General features: G+C 41.8%; 1 protein-coding gene across 2 annotated transcripts in view; it reads left to right on the forward strand.

Annotated features, from left to right (window-relative positions):
* The window catches only part of UNC5C (unc-5 netrin receptor C), a 270,036-nt gene that overhangs the window by 176,561 nt on the left and 76,014 nt on the right, over positions 1–17,461 (forward strand). For both annotated transcript variants that reach the window (XM_075708767.1, XM_075708768.1), the window contains exon 3: positions 14,797–14,940. In XM_075708767.1, the coding sequence (XP_075564882.1) occupies positions 14,797–14,940 (144 nt within the window). The remainder of the gene's footprint in view (positions 1–14,796; positions 14,941–17,461) is intronic.

The raw sequence follows: 17,461 nt of genomic DNA on the forward strand, positions 1-17,461 counted from the left end.
GGAGAAAACAACATTTGGGACTCTTCTAAGTGCTCATTAAATAGACATATTGAGCAATTCAGCCGGCATTATTGTTTGCCTACACTTTCTGTCTTCTTTTGCTGGGATGCATAGGGAGAGGAGGGCTCAGGGAGTTTGCTGATGACCTCCTTGGTGTTCCCAAATAGCAGCAAGATGGAACAAGGACTCTTGAGCCTGGCCTGAGGCCCCAGCTAATGCAAAATGAACAGGCTTAGCTGTGCAATATCAGAGGAAAGGCATGCTGAGGGAGGCTCTGTTAAGGAGCAGGTGAAGTTGCCAATCCTTTTTCCCATGTCCTGCCTTCAGAAGCAGGCTCTCAGAAGACCTGATGTCCCTCAGGAGCATCCCTGGTGCAACCCAATCTTCAGCAAGGAGGATAGGTGACTCCAAGGACTTTCCCTTCAGCTACCCCTTCAACTCTCTGCCTCCTCACAAATCAAGGAAAACGATGAAGTTAGAATATGGCTCAGAATAAGATTTTTGTCTGATTAAGAAGGTTTATTGAGGTGGATGAACATGCTCTTCTTTTCAGACAGAAGTCTTAGACTTCTTGTTTCAGTTTCTTTGCATAGCCTCCACTGTGATTCCCACACTTACCTCCCCCCATTATCTTTCCCCATTAATAAAGTATTTTTGGATGACTTGCAGATTTGATGAAAGGAGACTGAGCTTTTGACGTAGGGTCAGCATTGATCTGGCAAATAGGAGGTTATTACCTTAAGCAATGGGTTTGGCAGCCTGTCGAGGGAGTAGGTACCCAGCTAGCTAAAGTCTTTAATAGATCACCCTCTCAACAGAAAGATCAAAGATTGACATCTGCCCTTTTGCCTTTAAAACAGCTCTTACAAGACGCTGCAGCCGAGACAGCAGTGGGGAAACCTCCACAGCAACTGTCTCTGCTCTTTTGGCACCGTGTATAGAGGCAGAAAAATAATTTCCAGCACGCAGTGCTCTATCACTTTATCTTCCTCTCCATGTGCACATCTCATGAAAGCTGTTTATTTTGGTGTTTGTGACACCACGTTTTGGAAGGCTGCATTGCCCTGATGACAAAAGCCCCATCAACTTGTTTGGACGTTGTTTAAGGTGGGACTTTTGATTATACAGCAAAGATCATCATGTAGCCTCTCACTCTGAGCAGTTGTGCTCGTTTGTCTTAGTATTTTTTATAAATAAGAAAAACTTTTGTGACTTTTTAAATACAGCACTTTTTTGAATACCATTGTTGAAGAACTTAATTTGGGAGCCCCAATATGAAATTCAAGTGCCCCCCGCCCCTATGTAAGCACAGCTCAGGGAGACGAGTGCAGAGGGGTACCATTTTACTTGTTTTCTGTGACCCACAGATCTTCCTTTCCTTAATGCTCTTTACCCTCTCTGCACATCTTCCTTCCTTAATCTCTTTTTGCTGCTTCTTGACCTGCTGTAGCCTCCTAATTCTCTCTATTATTTTTCAAGAGTCCAAAAGATAAGGGAAAAAGCTATTTTTCTGAAAAAATGTAGCCAGTTTCCCTATTAACTTCACTAAGGAGATGACAAGTGATGCTAAATGCTGCAGTTATACTTAGCCTGCAATATTTTGACTCTCTGGGGTAGAATACCTTGGGGTTATGTTAGTAAGGGTAGCCACATATCATAAATAAGCATTGTTTTCATTCCACTGTTGTCACAAGTAATTTTATTTTCCATTTATCATTGGATCAAATCCATTACAAACATCAAGCACCACGATTCAAAATAATTATTTCTCAGCAACATATTGCCAACTTTTAGCTCTGGTTCTTCAATACTCTCCCCTAATCCAACTAATTTCAAGGAAATTTAGAAACGCGTCTGCATATCTCTTCCCAAGTGCTTCTATTAATAGTTTTGAGATGTGGGTTAAATTGATACCACAGTCCATTTTCTGTAGTAATTCGAAGTCTGTCCCCTTTTTGGAAGGATGCTGTAAGTGAAACATGTTTATATGTGTGATCTGAAAGGCTGCAGCTGGTGCAGAAAGGAGCAGACAACTCTGTTTCTCCAAAGAACTGGAATTCTCCAGGGAAATACAGGCTGTTTACTTGCGTAAGAGTATATGAACAAACCCACAGTTTTTTCCTATTTGACATTTAGGTTGCAGACATTTTAGATGTCACTTGGGCCACCTTCTTTCTGCCTATCACTCCCTGTGGCCTGGTGAGCAGCTGTCCTGGGGAAGAGGAGCCCTGTGCCCATTACTGCTGCAAGAGAAGTTCTCTCTTCTTGCAGTTTGCATCTTCAAAATCAGCTGCTGGAAGCATGGTCCCCAGCACTCCCAGATCAAGGGAATACCTGACAACAAAGCTGCTGCAGACATTTTTCGCAAGCAGGCAAAGTTTCCACTTTTATCTTGCGTAATTAGTATACTTTGACAGAAAAAGAGCCGATTTGGAAACTTCAGAAGCAACACACACACAAAGGCAGAGAATCACCATTTTCTATGTTATAAATTCAAAATGGTGTTTATTTTTGTTGCAGTGAGTGGAGAAATCACTGAGGTCAGTCCTGACCTAAAGAAGGGAAATAATCTTTTTATAAACAGAATAAGAACATTGGGCCAGATATTTGCTTCTGGAGGGAAATAGGATTATAAGCAATACAAAACCACCACCCAAACCCAGGAAGATTATCTTTTTGTATAGAAGCCTGCAAAAAACTGTGGGTTTTTTGAGTTTAGACTCAAACACATATTAACATATCATTAATTTCTTCTTTAATTGAACTGTTGTATGTGGGGTTTTTGTCCCTATAAGTCTCTGTGGAAGGCTGCTTCTAGCTCTTACATGTAGACACCTTCTTTCCGTGTCCACAGCCATTGACACCTGCCTGTTCTGCTAATGCTGTCCTTTCCAGCAGCTCTCTGCCTGGTGCATGCCCCGCCACTTTTACAGACAGCAGCCATGGACCTCGTGAACCCTCTGCCCTCATGCTGCTAAGCTGACTGAGACGGGCTCTTCCAGCCCTGGCACTTGCTCTATCCTTCAGGGTATTAAGTGATGCTAACAGGGGGGCCCAGAGGGAGCTACTCTTCCTGCAAGTTAATCCTGCTCACGCTCTTCCTGTGAGTAATGATGGGTCCATGGGAAGGGTCATTTGCCTATTCCAAATTTTCTGTGGATTCAGCATGTATCTCTGTACAAATCACTCAACGTCTCTGTTATTTACCTCTGCAAAGTGCTTTGGGACCAAAAGATAAAAGCTTTAGGATATTTATTCATTTCTTACTGCAGCATTAACTTCCTATCTGCAGCTGTTTGCCTAATTGTCCTGAAGGTTTCCTGTGGGCTTCTAGAAAAACAAATCTGAGACAGGAAATAAAGTTATTTAAAATAATAAGAGGAGGAATATGGCTGCTTAGTGCATTCATCTGAAGCGTTTGAGGATACCCCTCTGAATATTTCCAGCCTACACCTTATCTCCCTCTAAGTTTTTCCTTCATTAAACCCTTCGTTACACACTCATAATCCCATTAATGCCCCAAAAGACATCTTCAGACATGAGTCCACCCACCACAGCTTCAGACTAGCCACAGCTTTGCACAGCAATGCTTTCTTTTTCCATCCATGTCCCCTGGCTCCTTTGGAGCCGAACACCCTTTGTGTGGGATCTGGAGCCCCTGCGGCAAGGGTGGTCTGGTGCCTGAAAGGCCAATAAATGTCAGCGTGGTTTGGAAGCGAGTCCCAAAGCATAGTCTCCATCCTGCATCTGCTGGCCTAAATGGAAAACAACTGTTTTCTGGATACAGGAATGGTGGAAAAGAACAGCAGAGCCAAGGTCTTGTGAGCTGTCAAACACAAGCGCTGCAGTCAGTAGCACCCTGGCAGTGCAAAGGCAGGAACACTTGTGTCCTGTAAATGTAGGGGTTTCAGTTAATTAAATATGAGAATGAGTAGGACTACTAGGTCTGTAGTTTCTTTGCGAAAACCCCTAAAAATATTCAGGGAACTGGAAGGTCCAAATTATACCTTCCTTTTTCTCTGTTGAGAGCAAGTTATAGTCTGATGCAGTCACTGGAAATGTAGTTGTCCTAATGTCCCTGTTTAGAGACGTTAGGGTCTTGATGACTGTGCAAGACATTTAATTGTTGTTGTCTTGAGTCCCTTGATGTCTGTGTAAGCTTGTATCTCAGTTACCTGAGTAGTATCTTCTACTTTTTTCTCTATTAGCTCATTAGACAGTGAAAACATTCTCTGAAGAGAGGTGGAAGAATTCCTGTTGCTTAAAACTAGACTGGAGAAATCCATCTTTGTTTTAAAAAGAAGCCATTTACATGGAACAACTGTAGCACATAGATCAGATTTAGTGAGGCTTTTTTCACTATGCAGGTAGGGTACCAAATCATTGCTAACGTGTAAGGCAAAGAGAGGTGGCTGTCACATGCAGCTCTGACCCGTAGAGGATCTAATTTTGTGTTGCCTTTGCGGGTTCACCGCTTGTATTCATTTTCTCATTCCCATGCATTCCTGATTCGTACATAAATGAGCAGCATGATGTGGTAGGTACCAGCAGGACTGCCATTCACTGGCAAGGTTATGTACAGCTCTTTCTCATCAGGTTTTGATGGGATGCCTTTCACAATTCTTCATAGCTTCTCATCCCTCTTCGTATTTTGATTGTGAGAGCAGAAAGGGAGTCTTTTGTCAGACTCTTCTGTGTCTCTTCTTCCCCCTGAATACTGATCTTTAGGCCCTCGCGGCCTCTTCTATTATCTGCTCCTAGGTTTTGATTTTAGAGAGGATCTCGGTTGCTTGATTGCTGCTTTTGGCTTCCCAGTGACTTGTATAATGATGTTTCTGTAATGAGTGCTGACACTGCACCTGGGTCTGTTGCCGTGCCCTCCTCTGAAGAGGAGTAAGGCTTGCCAGGCCTGAAGAATAACGATGTTTAGAAGCGGATCAGGCTTGCTTTGGGGTTTAGTTTTAAACCTTTTGTTCTTCAGCTAAGGTGTAAACCAGTATTGGAATTCAGTCAGAGTGGGTACCCAGAAAAAAAAAAAAAAAAAGAGGCAGCCAGAATTACAAGGATACTATTGATGGCATTTACTTACGTAATGAAAAAAGTCTTTTTTCATGTAAAAGTTGCATGGATCTGCAGAGCAACTTGCTCGCATCCCTGGTGCCTCTCTGTAGCTGATGGGGATCATGAGCTGTGCTGTAACCAGACACATGTACACACCAAATGACTTCTGTGACCACCAGGCTGCCTTTTTGCCTGCCTTCCTGTGATGATTCTTTTATTTGCTACACACTAAGAAAAATCTCCTGGTGTTCAGGAGCCGGTGTTTTGACTGCTGCCCTGGCACAGCCCTGAAAACACGCTGGATGGGGGAGCGGGCAGGAAATTCCCAGAGCTTCATCTCTGTCTGGTGAAAGTCACTCCACTTGACAGCGCACTGGACAAAGCTGCTTTGAAAGTGGCTGTTTGCCTTTTTCGTTTTTTCTTTTTAATTTTTTTTCACGATACCTAAGTCAGCTGTGAAATGGCATTCCTAGCATGCAGAACAACAATGGCAAAAAACCGTGGGGCTTTTACACTTCTCCCCCAACCTACTCTTCCTGCACATTGTGGACTGAAAAATAGGAAAACAACTGCTGAGGAAGGCTCCCGAGTGACCCCTTGTGTCACGTTGCGACTGTCCTTGTTCCCACAATAGCTGCACCAGCCACTGAACTGTGTCATTGCATCAAGTTCACAGAAATAAGGCATTTTCACATTGTCTCTGCTTCTCAAAACCACGCAGAGTGGGTGTGGTACATAAGTACATGTGCAGATACATATTTTATGTATATACATGCACATGTATATGTCAGTAAGTCGGTAACATAAACAACTTGGTGTATATTTTTATATAAAAATTTACACACAAACCCATTTATTGTTCCTTTCCCTGCCCCCCCTCCACTATGCAAAGGGAATGTAAACACGCTGTTCAAAATTCAGATGCTCTCGGTTGGCTTCCCAGATGTTTGAAGTTCAATAGTTTGGGGTTTTTTTTCTCCATAATTTCCTCGGCTTCTTCTAGTGAAGTGCTAAACAACCATTATTCCTTTTTGCCTGCACATTGAGATTCATCTGTAGGCTCTAAACTGCCTCAGAAGTGCTTCAATTTTGCATGAGCACTAAGCTGGGGACTGGGAAGCATTACGCACTGCTGAAGGCCCAGATCATTAGAAAGAGCATGTAAATCCTCTGAACCAGAAATAAAAAGTGCACAGATTTTCTTTGTGAAGTCTCAACTGCAGCTTTAAGTAAAACATGAACCATTGGCACATTTTTTTTCCTGGCCTTTGAAAAAAACCCAACGTATTTTCTCAGCTGCACGTGCCTCTACCAAAAGAAGGGAAGATTGGGCTTTGACCCAAAAGCTGGAGCTTGTACTCATGCTTTGCTATGTGGATGACCTCTCTTCTTCCTGCTCCCTGTGAGTTGCACCAGCCTGGCAGAGAATTGCATGGCTACCATGGCTCTAGGTTGCTTAGTGGCAGGATGACTTGGGTCAAGATGCTTCAACTCACATTTGTTTCTGCTCCTAGACCTCAGCCTCTGTGAGTTCAGAAATGATGATGCCCATGGTTGAACGTAAATACATGCTTGTACTGAGGTTTTCTTTGGAGTCCTGCTACACCGGAGCATGATTATTACCTTTGTACTGGGAAAAAGGAAAAAAGAAAGCAGCAACAATAGGCACACGTTGTTAGATGTGGAAGAGAACAATGCATTTTTGAAGCAATTTGTGCATATTAACAAAAAATGCCGTCAACCAGAAAATAGCCTCCATTAAAAAAAAAGGGGGAGGTGTTTTTCCTTTGTCTCTGAATTGTTTATAGGCTGAGAACAAGCAATCCAGTGCTGTTCTAATGTATTAAACGGCAATAGTTCAAGGCTGATGTAACGCAATCAGCTGCTGAGGTTGGCCGGGGGAGGAGATAGCAGAGGGGCTATTTTACCTTTGCCAAGGGGGCAAACCCACAGGGCTGTACTGCCCACCTCCACCACACTGGCAGGGACCAGGGCACGCGGTTTGTTTTCCACCAGCATTGAAGAACTCAGTTTTGAAATCTTCCCTGCATCTTACACAACTTGGTCCTTCAGATGTTAATGGGAAAAGAACAAAAAGGCTTTGTTTTCACTAGAAGAAAATAAAACCCAAACAGAATGCGTGTTCTTTAATTCCAGTTCAAAGTAAAATCCCTCTGAAGACAGCCCTTTGTAATTTTTGTGTAAGTCAGTTAAAAAATAGTAGGGGAGCTGGAATTTTAGCTTAACTCACTACTATTAGCTCATAATTAGACACCATAGCTAACTCATGGAAACAAGTGCAAACTTGACATCGGTTTTAAGGCAAACTTGACTTTATTAGGCTTTTGCCTTCATCTGTATTAATTTGACTTAAGAATGTACCTTCTTCCTAAAGACAAAGTTAATGAAGAGAGCAAAAATAGCTGGAAGCTTTTAATTTAAATATTTAAGCTAATATTTGTGGAAAATTGTTTATGATCTTCATCCAGTCATTTCATATCACCAGCCAGCCACAATTTATGGAAAAGCAGTACTGAGGCAAAACCAGGTGCATGCAATCGCAGTGTGAGGGATTACTGGGTGTTAAAGTTGTTTGCTCTTTTAAACTATCTCTAGATAGCTATCTGTCTATCTGTCTTTTGTTAAGATTACAGATACTCTATATAGAAAATAAGCTATAAGCAAAGTGTGCCATTATGCAATCATCTCTGTCCCATTAGGATGCACAGAGTACATTTTTCTCAGCAAGAACTTTAATATTTGAAGCCATTCTTCTTGTTCATAGCCTATTTATTCATTTTTTAAACACCAAATTCCATAGCTTAAATACGCTGATATATTTGAGCGGAATAACTCTCTTAAGGCAAGGGATCTATCTCTGCAAGACGGTAAATAAATTTCAATTCTGACATAGCACTGATATTATTTTTACCTTTGTAAAAAGGTTATTTCACCAAGTAAAGTGATCAGCCTTCTGCTACAGAGACAGGTTGTTTATAGCACCTGTGATAAGCGATTAAATAAATTGGACAGGTCATTCTGGACTATTGGTAAGTAAAAAGGTCATCATTCTTGGCTTTGGTCACTTAAGTTTTACCATCAGAGAACAATCTAATGACAAAGGACTGCATAATGAGAGAGCAATATGTTTCCCTTGTATTAAGTCTGTTTACAGTCATACCACTTTGGTGTATGGTCTTGGCCAGTTTCATGAAGCAAAAAATATGATGCTGTTTTAAGGATTTTTGGATGAAGCTTTGTATGAAATGTAAGACAGATGGGAACTATGAGAACTGAAAATGCTTTCATCCTTTTTGCCAAATACTGTGGAGATAATCCAGCCCCTCCTGAAATTATTGCAAAACTCCTGTTTTCTTTTTTGGTATCAGGATTCTCCTTCCACCCTCGTCTTGCATTAAAAAGTATGTATACTTACATCATTCAAATCTGTGCTGACTGAGCAACATTCATAAAGAATTCCTTCACTTTCCTCTCCTACTCCTAATAAATAGGAAAAAGGAACTGTGAGTCAGAAACCATGGACTGTTTCAGACTGGCACTGATTTATTTTAAGACTGACCAAGCCACCGCATTTTTCTCTATGTCTCGGTTGAGGATCTGAATGGGGACTCACCATGGTTTTCTAAGTTGTGTGCTATATAATTTGATTCTATAGCAACATGTGTTGCACGGACATGCAGAGGAATTCCCCCTACCTCAGAGCTGTTTTGCTGCTGACTCGCCAAAGCCTCTTTTACGTCGTCAGGAAACACCGTCCCTGCCCTCTGTGTCTCCACTGCACAGCAGGAAGGGAGATTTTGGGGGTGCATGCAGTCAGGTCAATCTGTGCCTGTCCAAGCAGAGAGGGAGCTGACAGCGCTGAATGTCAGGTTTGGGGGGGTGCTCTGAGTGCTGATTTCAAGAAATTGAACTTGTAAAGGGTTGCAAGTTACCTGCATGAAAATGGGCTGTATTTCCATACTTATTTACAGTGGCTGCGATACACCTGCAATCTATATGCATGTATTACAGTAATGTCTTTTTCCAGACCAGTAGGTCATAAAGTTCCGTCTCCTTGAGAAATGTGTTCTATGGCATATGTGATTACTAATTAATGAAATACCTTTTGGGCAAATGAAAGCACAAAAGCACAGAAATTGTTTGAACTTCTACTTACAGAGAAAATAAACAAATTATCCATGCAGTTTCTTAGAGTTTGTAAGCGCGGTTCAGTCTTGCAACTAAATGGCTCCTGTTTAGCATTGTGCTAGAGGGTCAAACACATGCCAATATAATACTTCCACAAAAATTTCTCTATCAAAGTCCTGAGGAATATTTTCACACATGCGGGGTATTAATATCAAATGCCGAACATTTATGGCAGCCAAAATACACCAGAATAATTTCTTGGCAGAACAATGCCCAATGAGGTGTAGGTACTAACTCTGTGACCTGGACTGACTCCAGGCTGGGTAATTACATTTGATTAATTGATAATAATCTTCTGTTTTCAGACATTTACAGTGATCATTTCTGGTCTTGAGCAGTCATATTTGGTTGCAGAACCTCATAAGACATTTTTGTTTCCCTCTAGAAAGAAATGAGTCTGATTGGGAAATCTGGTCCTATTAAAATCATTGGGAAATTTGCCAATTACTTTGGCGGGTGCAATATGGAACCCATGAGTTATTATTGCAGTTACTAATAACCTACCATAATATCATACAATTACATTGTATTTGCATACATTAAAAAAGATAACATTTCTGCCTCTGAAGACCAGATAATCTACCTCACAGTTTGTATAGCCAGCTAAGTTAAGCGCTTGGGGACCATGTGAATGAAGTGTGTCTTTGCTTGATTGTGTTTCTAGGATACAGTTTATAACAAAAGACTATTTATATAAGGCACAATTCCCTCTTCACACTTTCTTTTGCTCCAGGAGGGGTAGTAATTTTATTTTGATATATGCCATCAGCCAGTGCCTCTCCCTTGTGCTCATTCGGCTGCACACATTAGCAGTAGGCAGACTGAGCAAGGCTCCCTCTGCCCTCTGCCTCTCTCCGCCCATTAATCCCTCATTAACGTGCAAATACAGAAATAAGTAAAGTTCTGGTTCTTCCTACTCCTTTTCAGAGCCCAGGTTGTGTTAGTCCCAGAGATACATTTATTTTATGGAAATGAATAATTGTACATGCTGTGCTACGAAATATGTAAAATTATCACTCATGAAGAACCTATTTAATTTGTGGGACTGGGACATAATCGCAGGCTGATTATACCAAATGCCCTGAGCCTTCTTGTAAGCCATCCTCTGTCCTCAACTGGACAGAAAACTATTAGGGGTAAAAGGATATCTTAGACCGGTTTATTTAGTATCCTAACGGCTACAGGGTTTTGGACCTCTCTTTAGGGAAATTCCACCAATGTAATGTCTTTTTCTAGTGCCAGGTTTAGGTAAGTGTATTCAATCTGACTGATCTGTGTGTAAAAATAGCCCCAGCCTTGAGCAACCTCTATGACATCTTTTATAACCCAGCAGATCCAGATCTGTATACTCAGGACCCAGAGAGGACAGCAAATATTTTTGTTTTTGTTTTTTCCTGAGATTTTTTTATTATTTGTACTCAAGTTGTAAAACTTCTTACATTGCTTCTCTCTTGGGAATGCTGCAGTTATTCACCGAGATGAGAAAAGAAATGCTTGTGCAGAAAGAGCATTTTTAAGGATTTGTGGTTTTTTCAGTGAACAATCTTAAGATACAATTGCTGTTTATTTTGGAGAATTGCTTTAAATTACTTTTATTTTCTGCATTTTCATTTTAAAGCTCCTCTCTTCACAATCGTCTTGTTGCCAGAAATAGGGCGGTGATAATTAGACCCAATATCTTCACATATCTGTCTTCATACCCAAGATCCAGATAGGCTGCAAGAGGCTACAGAAACAGTTCTCACTTTGCTGAATGCAAATCAAGTTTGGACAGTGCAAGCAAATGCTTTTTCCCTGTCATATTCTAGCTATTCATCACAGGGAGAGTACAAGTTAGAAATACTATATAGATGCTCTTTATGGATTTATACGCATTAGAAGGGACCTGTCAAGCATTCTAGCTGCCCACATTTCTGTTATCTCCCCTCAGCTGTGTTTGTTATTGCATTGCTTTAAAATAGGAAGATCCTGACTTCTTCTGGATTGTGCCACCATCTATGTCATTATATTAATTCTGGAAATGTGCAGCTTACTCAAGTGTAAGAAAACATTTATGCTGCATATCTTCATCTACTGTATGGCTTAGCCATATAAGGAACTAGACAGAAAAATTCAATACATTCTAATAAAGAAGGTAAGGTAGAGGAGATATTCTCTGTGAGAGGGTGACATTTTGTTACTTAGCGCTGTGGCAAAGTAGAAATGGCCAGTACCAGGTAGGTTATATGCTGCGTAAATTGCTGCTAATCTCTTAATCTGTCTTGTCCTAAATATATTTAGGCAAAAATATAGGGACTCATTTTATAAAGTGACTTCTAATTTTGCACTCAGAGGTTGTGCACTCACGTATGATCAAACCATTTGATAAACAGTTGCTAGAACTACAGGCACAGTGTGTCACATCGCCTGGAAATATTGAGACATGGGTTGTTTGGCTTTTTTCTTTTTTCCTTTTTTTTAAGACTCCAGCTACTGTTCTTTGATGTAGAAGCAGAAGCAGCTTCAACAGGGATAAGATGAAGATCTCTGTTTGAAGTCATCATACCAGGGCTGTCCTGCACTTGGTGCCCACATGAGGTGGATAAGCGATACACTCCTGAACGAAAGCAGACAGACCGTACCAGCTCCTCTGTGCAATCTGATGTACAGCAGTATGTCAGCTGGTAACAAGGCAGTTGCTATCTGAGGTATCGCAGCAAATTGCATTTTTTGTAATCTAGCCTGGAAAGCAATTTTCTATTGGGGGTTACACTGAAGTTTGTTAGCAGAAGGAATAGGATTGCGAGTCGGTACAGCAAGGGAAATGCATCCCTTTGCGCTTGGCCCAGAGTCTGAGGCTGGGTGCATTTCAGCTGGTGAGATGTTTCTCCTAAATCGATGTGGCTGTTTGTGCAATGAGGTGCCAATGGGCGATGCTGGGAAAGAGTGGTTGAATCAGCTTTGAGTTCTGGCCATGGATCCTTACATCCCAGATGATATCATGGCATCACTAACTGGTTTGATACATTTTGAACTCTAGGAAAAACAGTTTACCTTAGAGACAAAGACACAATGATATTTTTTGCTTGTAAGCAGAATGAGGCGGCATCTATGTAAATAAAGTGGGCATCTCTTTGGTCATGGCACAACTGTTAATATTACTCAAAGATCAAAGGTCAAATTACTTTGAATAACCTGAAACCTATCAGTACTTCACAGCTGTCCCAAAAGGCATTACCTGGAGTAGCTTGTTATTTTGAATTAGAAAGCATCTCAGTAAGTCAGAGATAAAAAGTTCTGCTGGTGTGTTAGGTGGTTTATCGTATGGTTTTGTATCTTCAACAGACTATCAGAAAACGGCATTTGTGTCCTGAATGGTAAGACTATTTCGTAATCATTATTAACCAGTACTGTCATTATGAGCCTGCTTGCTTTAGCCCTCGGGTAACAAAGTTCATGGCTCCATCAAGCTCTGTCATAATCAGCCTTATTATAAAAACATAATATTGTAACCTTCAAAGGCTCCCTGGGCTAGTGCTGTAAAAACTGGGAATGAACTGAAGCAGTCTTTAGGCTAGCAGCAGTTGCACTGGGAGAATATAACCATTTTTATGCATGTAATGTACATGGTCCCTCCCCACCCCCTTCATGTTCTTCTCAACAGGACAAAAGCTATCCCTCAGACCCCTTTTGGAGCCAAATTAGCTCATCAAAGCAGAACAAGTTTATCACACACTGTTCACTGCATATCAAATGCCCGTGCACCGCTTTGATTTCCATTCTTCGGAGTGCAGTTGCCATATTTTGAGTATTCCATTTCAAGGAGGAAAGCTATTAAGTGTTTCCCCCAAAGTAGCTGATTATTCAATGGCTAAAGATGTCAAGGATGATGAAATAAAAAGGGAGCTAGGCTGTGATAGTCTCTAGCAGGAAAATGCATCTCAGTAGGAGGCATTCCCACCAGAGAAGTCTATGGTATTACATGCATGAATTCCTTTCTACTGTTAAGTTGTTAACCAAGTTTTGGATGCTAACAGCATGCAGCCTCAATGACAGTGCACAAGTGTGTACAAACAGTAATTAGTCGTTGGCTCCCTGAATGGAGCCTCTGTGAGGCTGGAGGCAAATCAAAGGGCTGGCCTCGTTTCCAGTGCTTGAGGAACGCTCCGTGCTGTACAACTGGGAACATTCACGTTATGAATATCACCTTGTAAGCCGTGTGGCAGGAGGCTGAGGGTAGCCGGCCTCCACGGGCTCAAGTCTGTGCTCAGCAGAAGGACCTGCCCTGTGGTGTTTGGTGATGGGGACAAACCGTGCATACTGTGATCCAAGGAACTTTCAGTTGAGTTTCCTGGCAGTTCAGAAAGAAAAAAGAAAATCAGTCCCACTACACAAAATGTTTGTATGTGAATTTATATATTCAAGGCTGTTTGCAAGAGTGCATTTTTTAAATGGCCATGGTGTTTTCTACAGGCCGACATGTTAGAAGTTTATTGATACTTTGCATCGGCAACAAAGACGAAATATGGTGACAAGAGGTGTAAGCACTCTCGCTCACCCCCACCCAGTATCTTGGCTGGAATTAAGAGCATTTTGACCAGGCAGTGCACTTTGAGGCAGAGAATAGGGTTGTGTCAAACACAGCGGTTGTCGTTAGAGGATCAACACATTACCAACGATCCTTGCAGTGGTGTCTGAGACACCGCAGTATTTCCTTGCACTTAGAAGAAGCAAAACAGCTTCCCAACAGAGAGCACTGTGTGGGAAATGTGGGCAAGTATCAGTCTGCTTGGAAGGTTAGCAAGTTGCTCACTGTTGTCATCGGTGCGGCTGTGGGTTTGGGGGGGTTGCACTGAGATGCGTTATGGAGGGCAGGGCCAGGGAGACCGTCAGGCACTGAAGTGTATTGCACTGTGTTATAACATCACCTAAAAAATATCGCAGTATCTGCAGTATATATGACAGTAATAGTCCCCAAACTGGCAGCTTGCAATAACGGTACTGCAGCACATGTGCCCATCATTACAGAGTACTGGGACATTTTCTACAATGGTAAAATCCATTTTTCTAGGCACTTCAATGTCAGAGTGAACAAGTCTTCTCCCTGTGCTGTATCTGTCTAACAAAAGGAGATGAAATACAGGAGGGCTAAGGGAGACATATAAATTGAATGACTCTGTGGTTTTATGATATTCGTATGAAAATAAAACTGGGCTGGATTGTCACTTGATGTAAATCATCCTAGGGACATGGTACAATTTATATCAGCTGAGGTGCTGTTCCTCTTATTTGTTTAACATACATGCGGTATGTGATAAAATTCAAAATCTCAGTGATAAGTTTTTCATTCACCCACTTCTCTTATTATGCAGATAAAGTGTTGCTTTTTTTCCTTCACATCCTTATGGCAGTCCATGTTGCTGAGCAGATACTGGTAGAGAGCTGTAAGGTCTCACAAAAAACTTTGCAAGCAACCTTCTGTTCCTACACTTCTTCCTTTCTACCTGTAAGCGTTAACATTGACCAGCGTTACTTGTGCCCTGACAGGTCTGATTGTCCGAGAGGTAAGCATTGAGATTTCACGCCAGCAAGTCGAGGAGCTCTTCGGGCCTGAAGATTACTGGTGCCAGTGTGTGGCCTGGAGCTCTGCAGGCACCACCAAGAGCCGGAAAGCCTACGTCCGCATTGCATGTGAGTGTCTTTACTCTGTGTGTTGTTGATGGTGTTTGGGTGAGGAAAAGTGGAGTTTCTGCCGTTCAGGAGAGAGATTTTGTTTCCGACCAGTTAGGCTTTGTATTTTCTGCAATTACTGATGTATACTAAAATTAAGGCTTCAGAAACATTTGTAAGAATTTCAGTTTATCCTGTTCTTAAGAGCAAAATCTCATTCTTCTCCTTTGTGTGGGGGAAAAGCATCAAAACCAATATTTCTTGAATACAGCAGTTATATGTCTCAGGAAAAGTGTCTGATGCTAATGAGTAGGAATATTACCAAAGCAAGCTATGAAATGAGTTGACAGCTGTTCCTTTCACAGAATCACAGAATGGTTGAGGCTGGAAGAGACCTCTGGAGGTCATCTGGTCCAACCCCGCTGCTCAAGCAGGGCCACCTAGAGCCAGTTGCCCATAACTGATTCCAGACGGCTTTTTGATATCTCCAAGGAGGGAGACCGCACCACTTCTCTAGGCAACCTGTGCCAGTGTTTGGTCACCCTCACAGTGAAAAAGTGTTCCCTGTTGTTCAGAGGGAACCTTCTATGTTTCAGTTTGTGCCCATTGCCTCTAGTCCTGTCACTGGACACCAGTCAAAAGAGCCTGGCTCTGTCCTCATTATGCCCCTCCATCAGGTATTTTGTCGTGGTTTAGCCCCAGCCAGCAACTAAGCACCACGCAGCCGCTCGCTCACTCCCACTACCCCGATGGGATGGGGGAGAGAATCGGAGGAGTAAGAGTGAGAAACACTCCTGGGTTGAGATAAGAACAGTTTAATAATTGAAATAAAATAAAGTAAAATAATAATAATAACAATATAATAATAATAGTAATAATAATATACAAAGCAAGTGATGCACAATGCAATTGCTCACCACCCGCCGACCGATACCCAGACAGTTCCCGAGCAGCGATCATTCCTCCCTGGCCACCCCCCCCCCCCAGTTTATATACTAAGCATGACATCATATGGTATGGAATAGCCCTTTGGTCAGTTTAGATCAACTATTCTGGCTGTGCCCCCTCCCAGTTTCTTGTGCACCTGGCAGAGCATGGGAAGCTGAAAAGTCCTTGACTAGCATAAGCAGTACTTAGCAACAACTAAAAACATCAGTGTGTTATCAACATTCTTCTCCTACTAAATCCAAAACACAGCACTGTGCCTGCTACTAGGAAGAAAATTAACTCTATCCCAGCCGAAACCAGGACATATTTGTACACATGGATGAGATCCCCCTGAGCCTTCTCTTCTCTGTGCTGAACAGTCCCAGCTCTCTCAGCCTTTCCTTGTAGGAGAGATGGTAGTCATCTTTGTGGCTCTTTGCTGAAGTCTCTCCAGTATGTCCATGTCTCTCTTGTACTGAGGAGCCCAGAACTGGACCCAGCACTCCAGGTGTGTCCTCATCAGTGATGAAGAGAGGGCAAGGATCACCTCCCTCAAGCTGCTGGCAATGCTTTGTCTAATGCAGCCCAGGATACCATTCGCCTTCTTTGCAGCAAGGGCACACTGCTGACTCATGGTCAACTTGGTGTCTACCAGGATCCCCAGGTCCTTTTCTGTGAAGCTGAAAATATGTATCTCTGCAATCATATAATTAAGCTGCTGTTCCTTAACAAAGAAAAAAGTGTGTGTTTAGCGTATCATGTAATCAGGTAGGCAATACGAGATTGAAAGTGATCATCTCAACGCTAATATTTCATCATTGTTATTCATGGCTACTAACCTCAATATTTATTTTGAACCATTCCCAGCTTAGACCCCAAGAACACAGGGCAACCAGTTCCCTGAAAACAGATCGTCGTTTGACTGTAAAAATATTTAATGTTCATTAATTTTCAAAGAGATGCTTTTCTTGGTAATAGCGTAGTCACACTGGGGACTCCCCTTTCCCTTTCACATGATGAAATCCTGTTTTGTATAATGGGAACAAAATATATAATCCGGAATTGTATCTCTTCCGCTGTTTTCACCTCAGCAGAAACATGTTTTGTGAGAAAAAGGTCATTAGAAGCTGGATTTTCAGCATACTTATATTTCCGGCACTGTGCCTAACAATTTATAATGAGAGAAGAGAATTCTTCTAAACAAATAAAGCTTTTCACAGACATGTTAGAGGAAGCACGCTCTGTCATTGAAAACTCTCCATTTAGAGCTTGATTCTCCTTTTGTTCTTGCAAAAGTATTATGGGGTTAAATCCTTGAAGGGGAGTTACTTTCTGTGTAAATATCCAGATACAGATCTAGGACGTGCAATTTCTATACCTGTTTTTGAATGCTTTTAGTCCAAGTAACTGACTTGAAGTAGAGGACCTGTACTTTTGAGTACAGGACTAACCTCAAAGAAGAATTTCCCCAGGGTTAAGGGGAATTACAGTTATTGTACAGACAGTCTTCCTGCAAAATTAGAAATGCCATGCATAGTGCATAGTGCATAGTGCTTTCCCATGGCAGGAAACTTTTCACGACTTTGAGGATTTTCTTTTTCTGTACTGAAACAAA

Source organism: Pelecanus crispus, chromosome 4, assembly GCF_030463565.1.
Source record: "Pelecanus crispus isolate bPelCri1 chromosome 4, bPelCri1.pri, whole genome shotgun sequence".
NCBI classification, from domain to species: domain Eukaryota; kingdom Metazoa; phylum Chordata; class Aves; order Pelecaniformes; family Pelecanidae; genus Pelecanus; species Pelecanus crispus.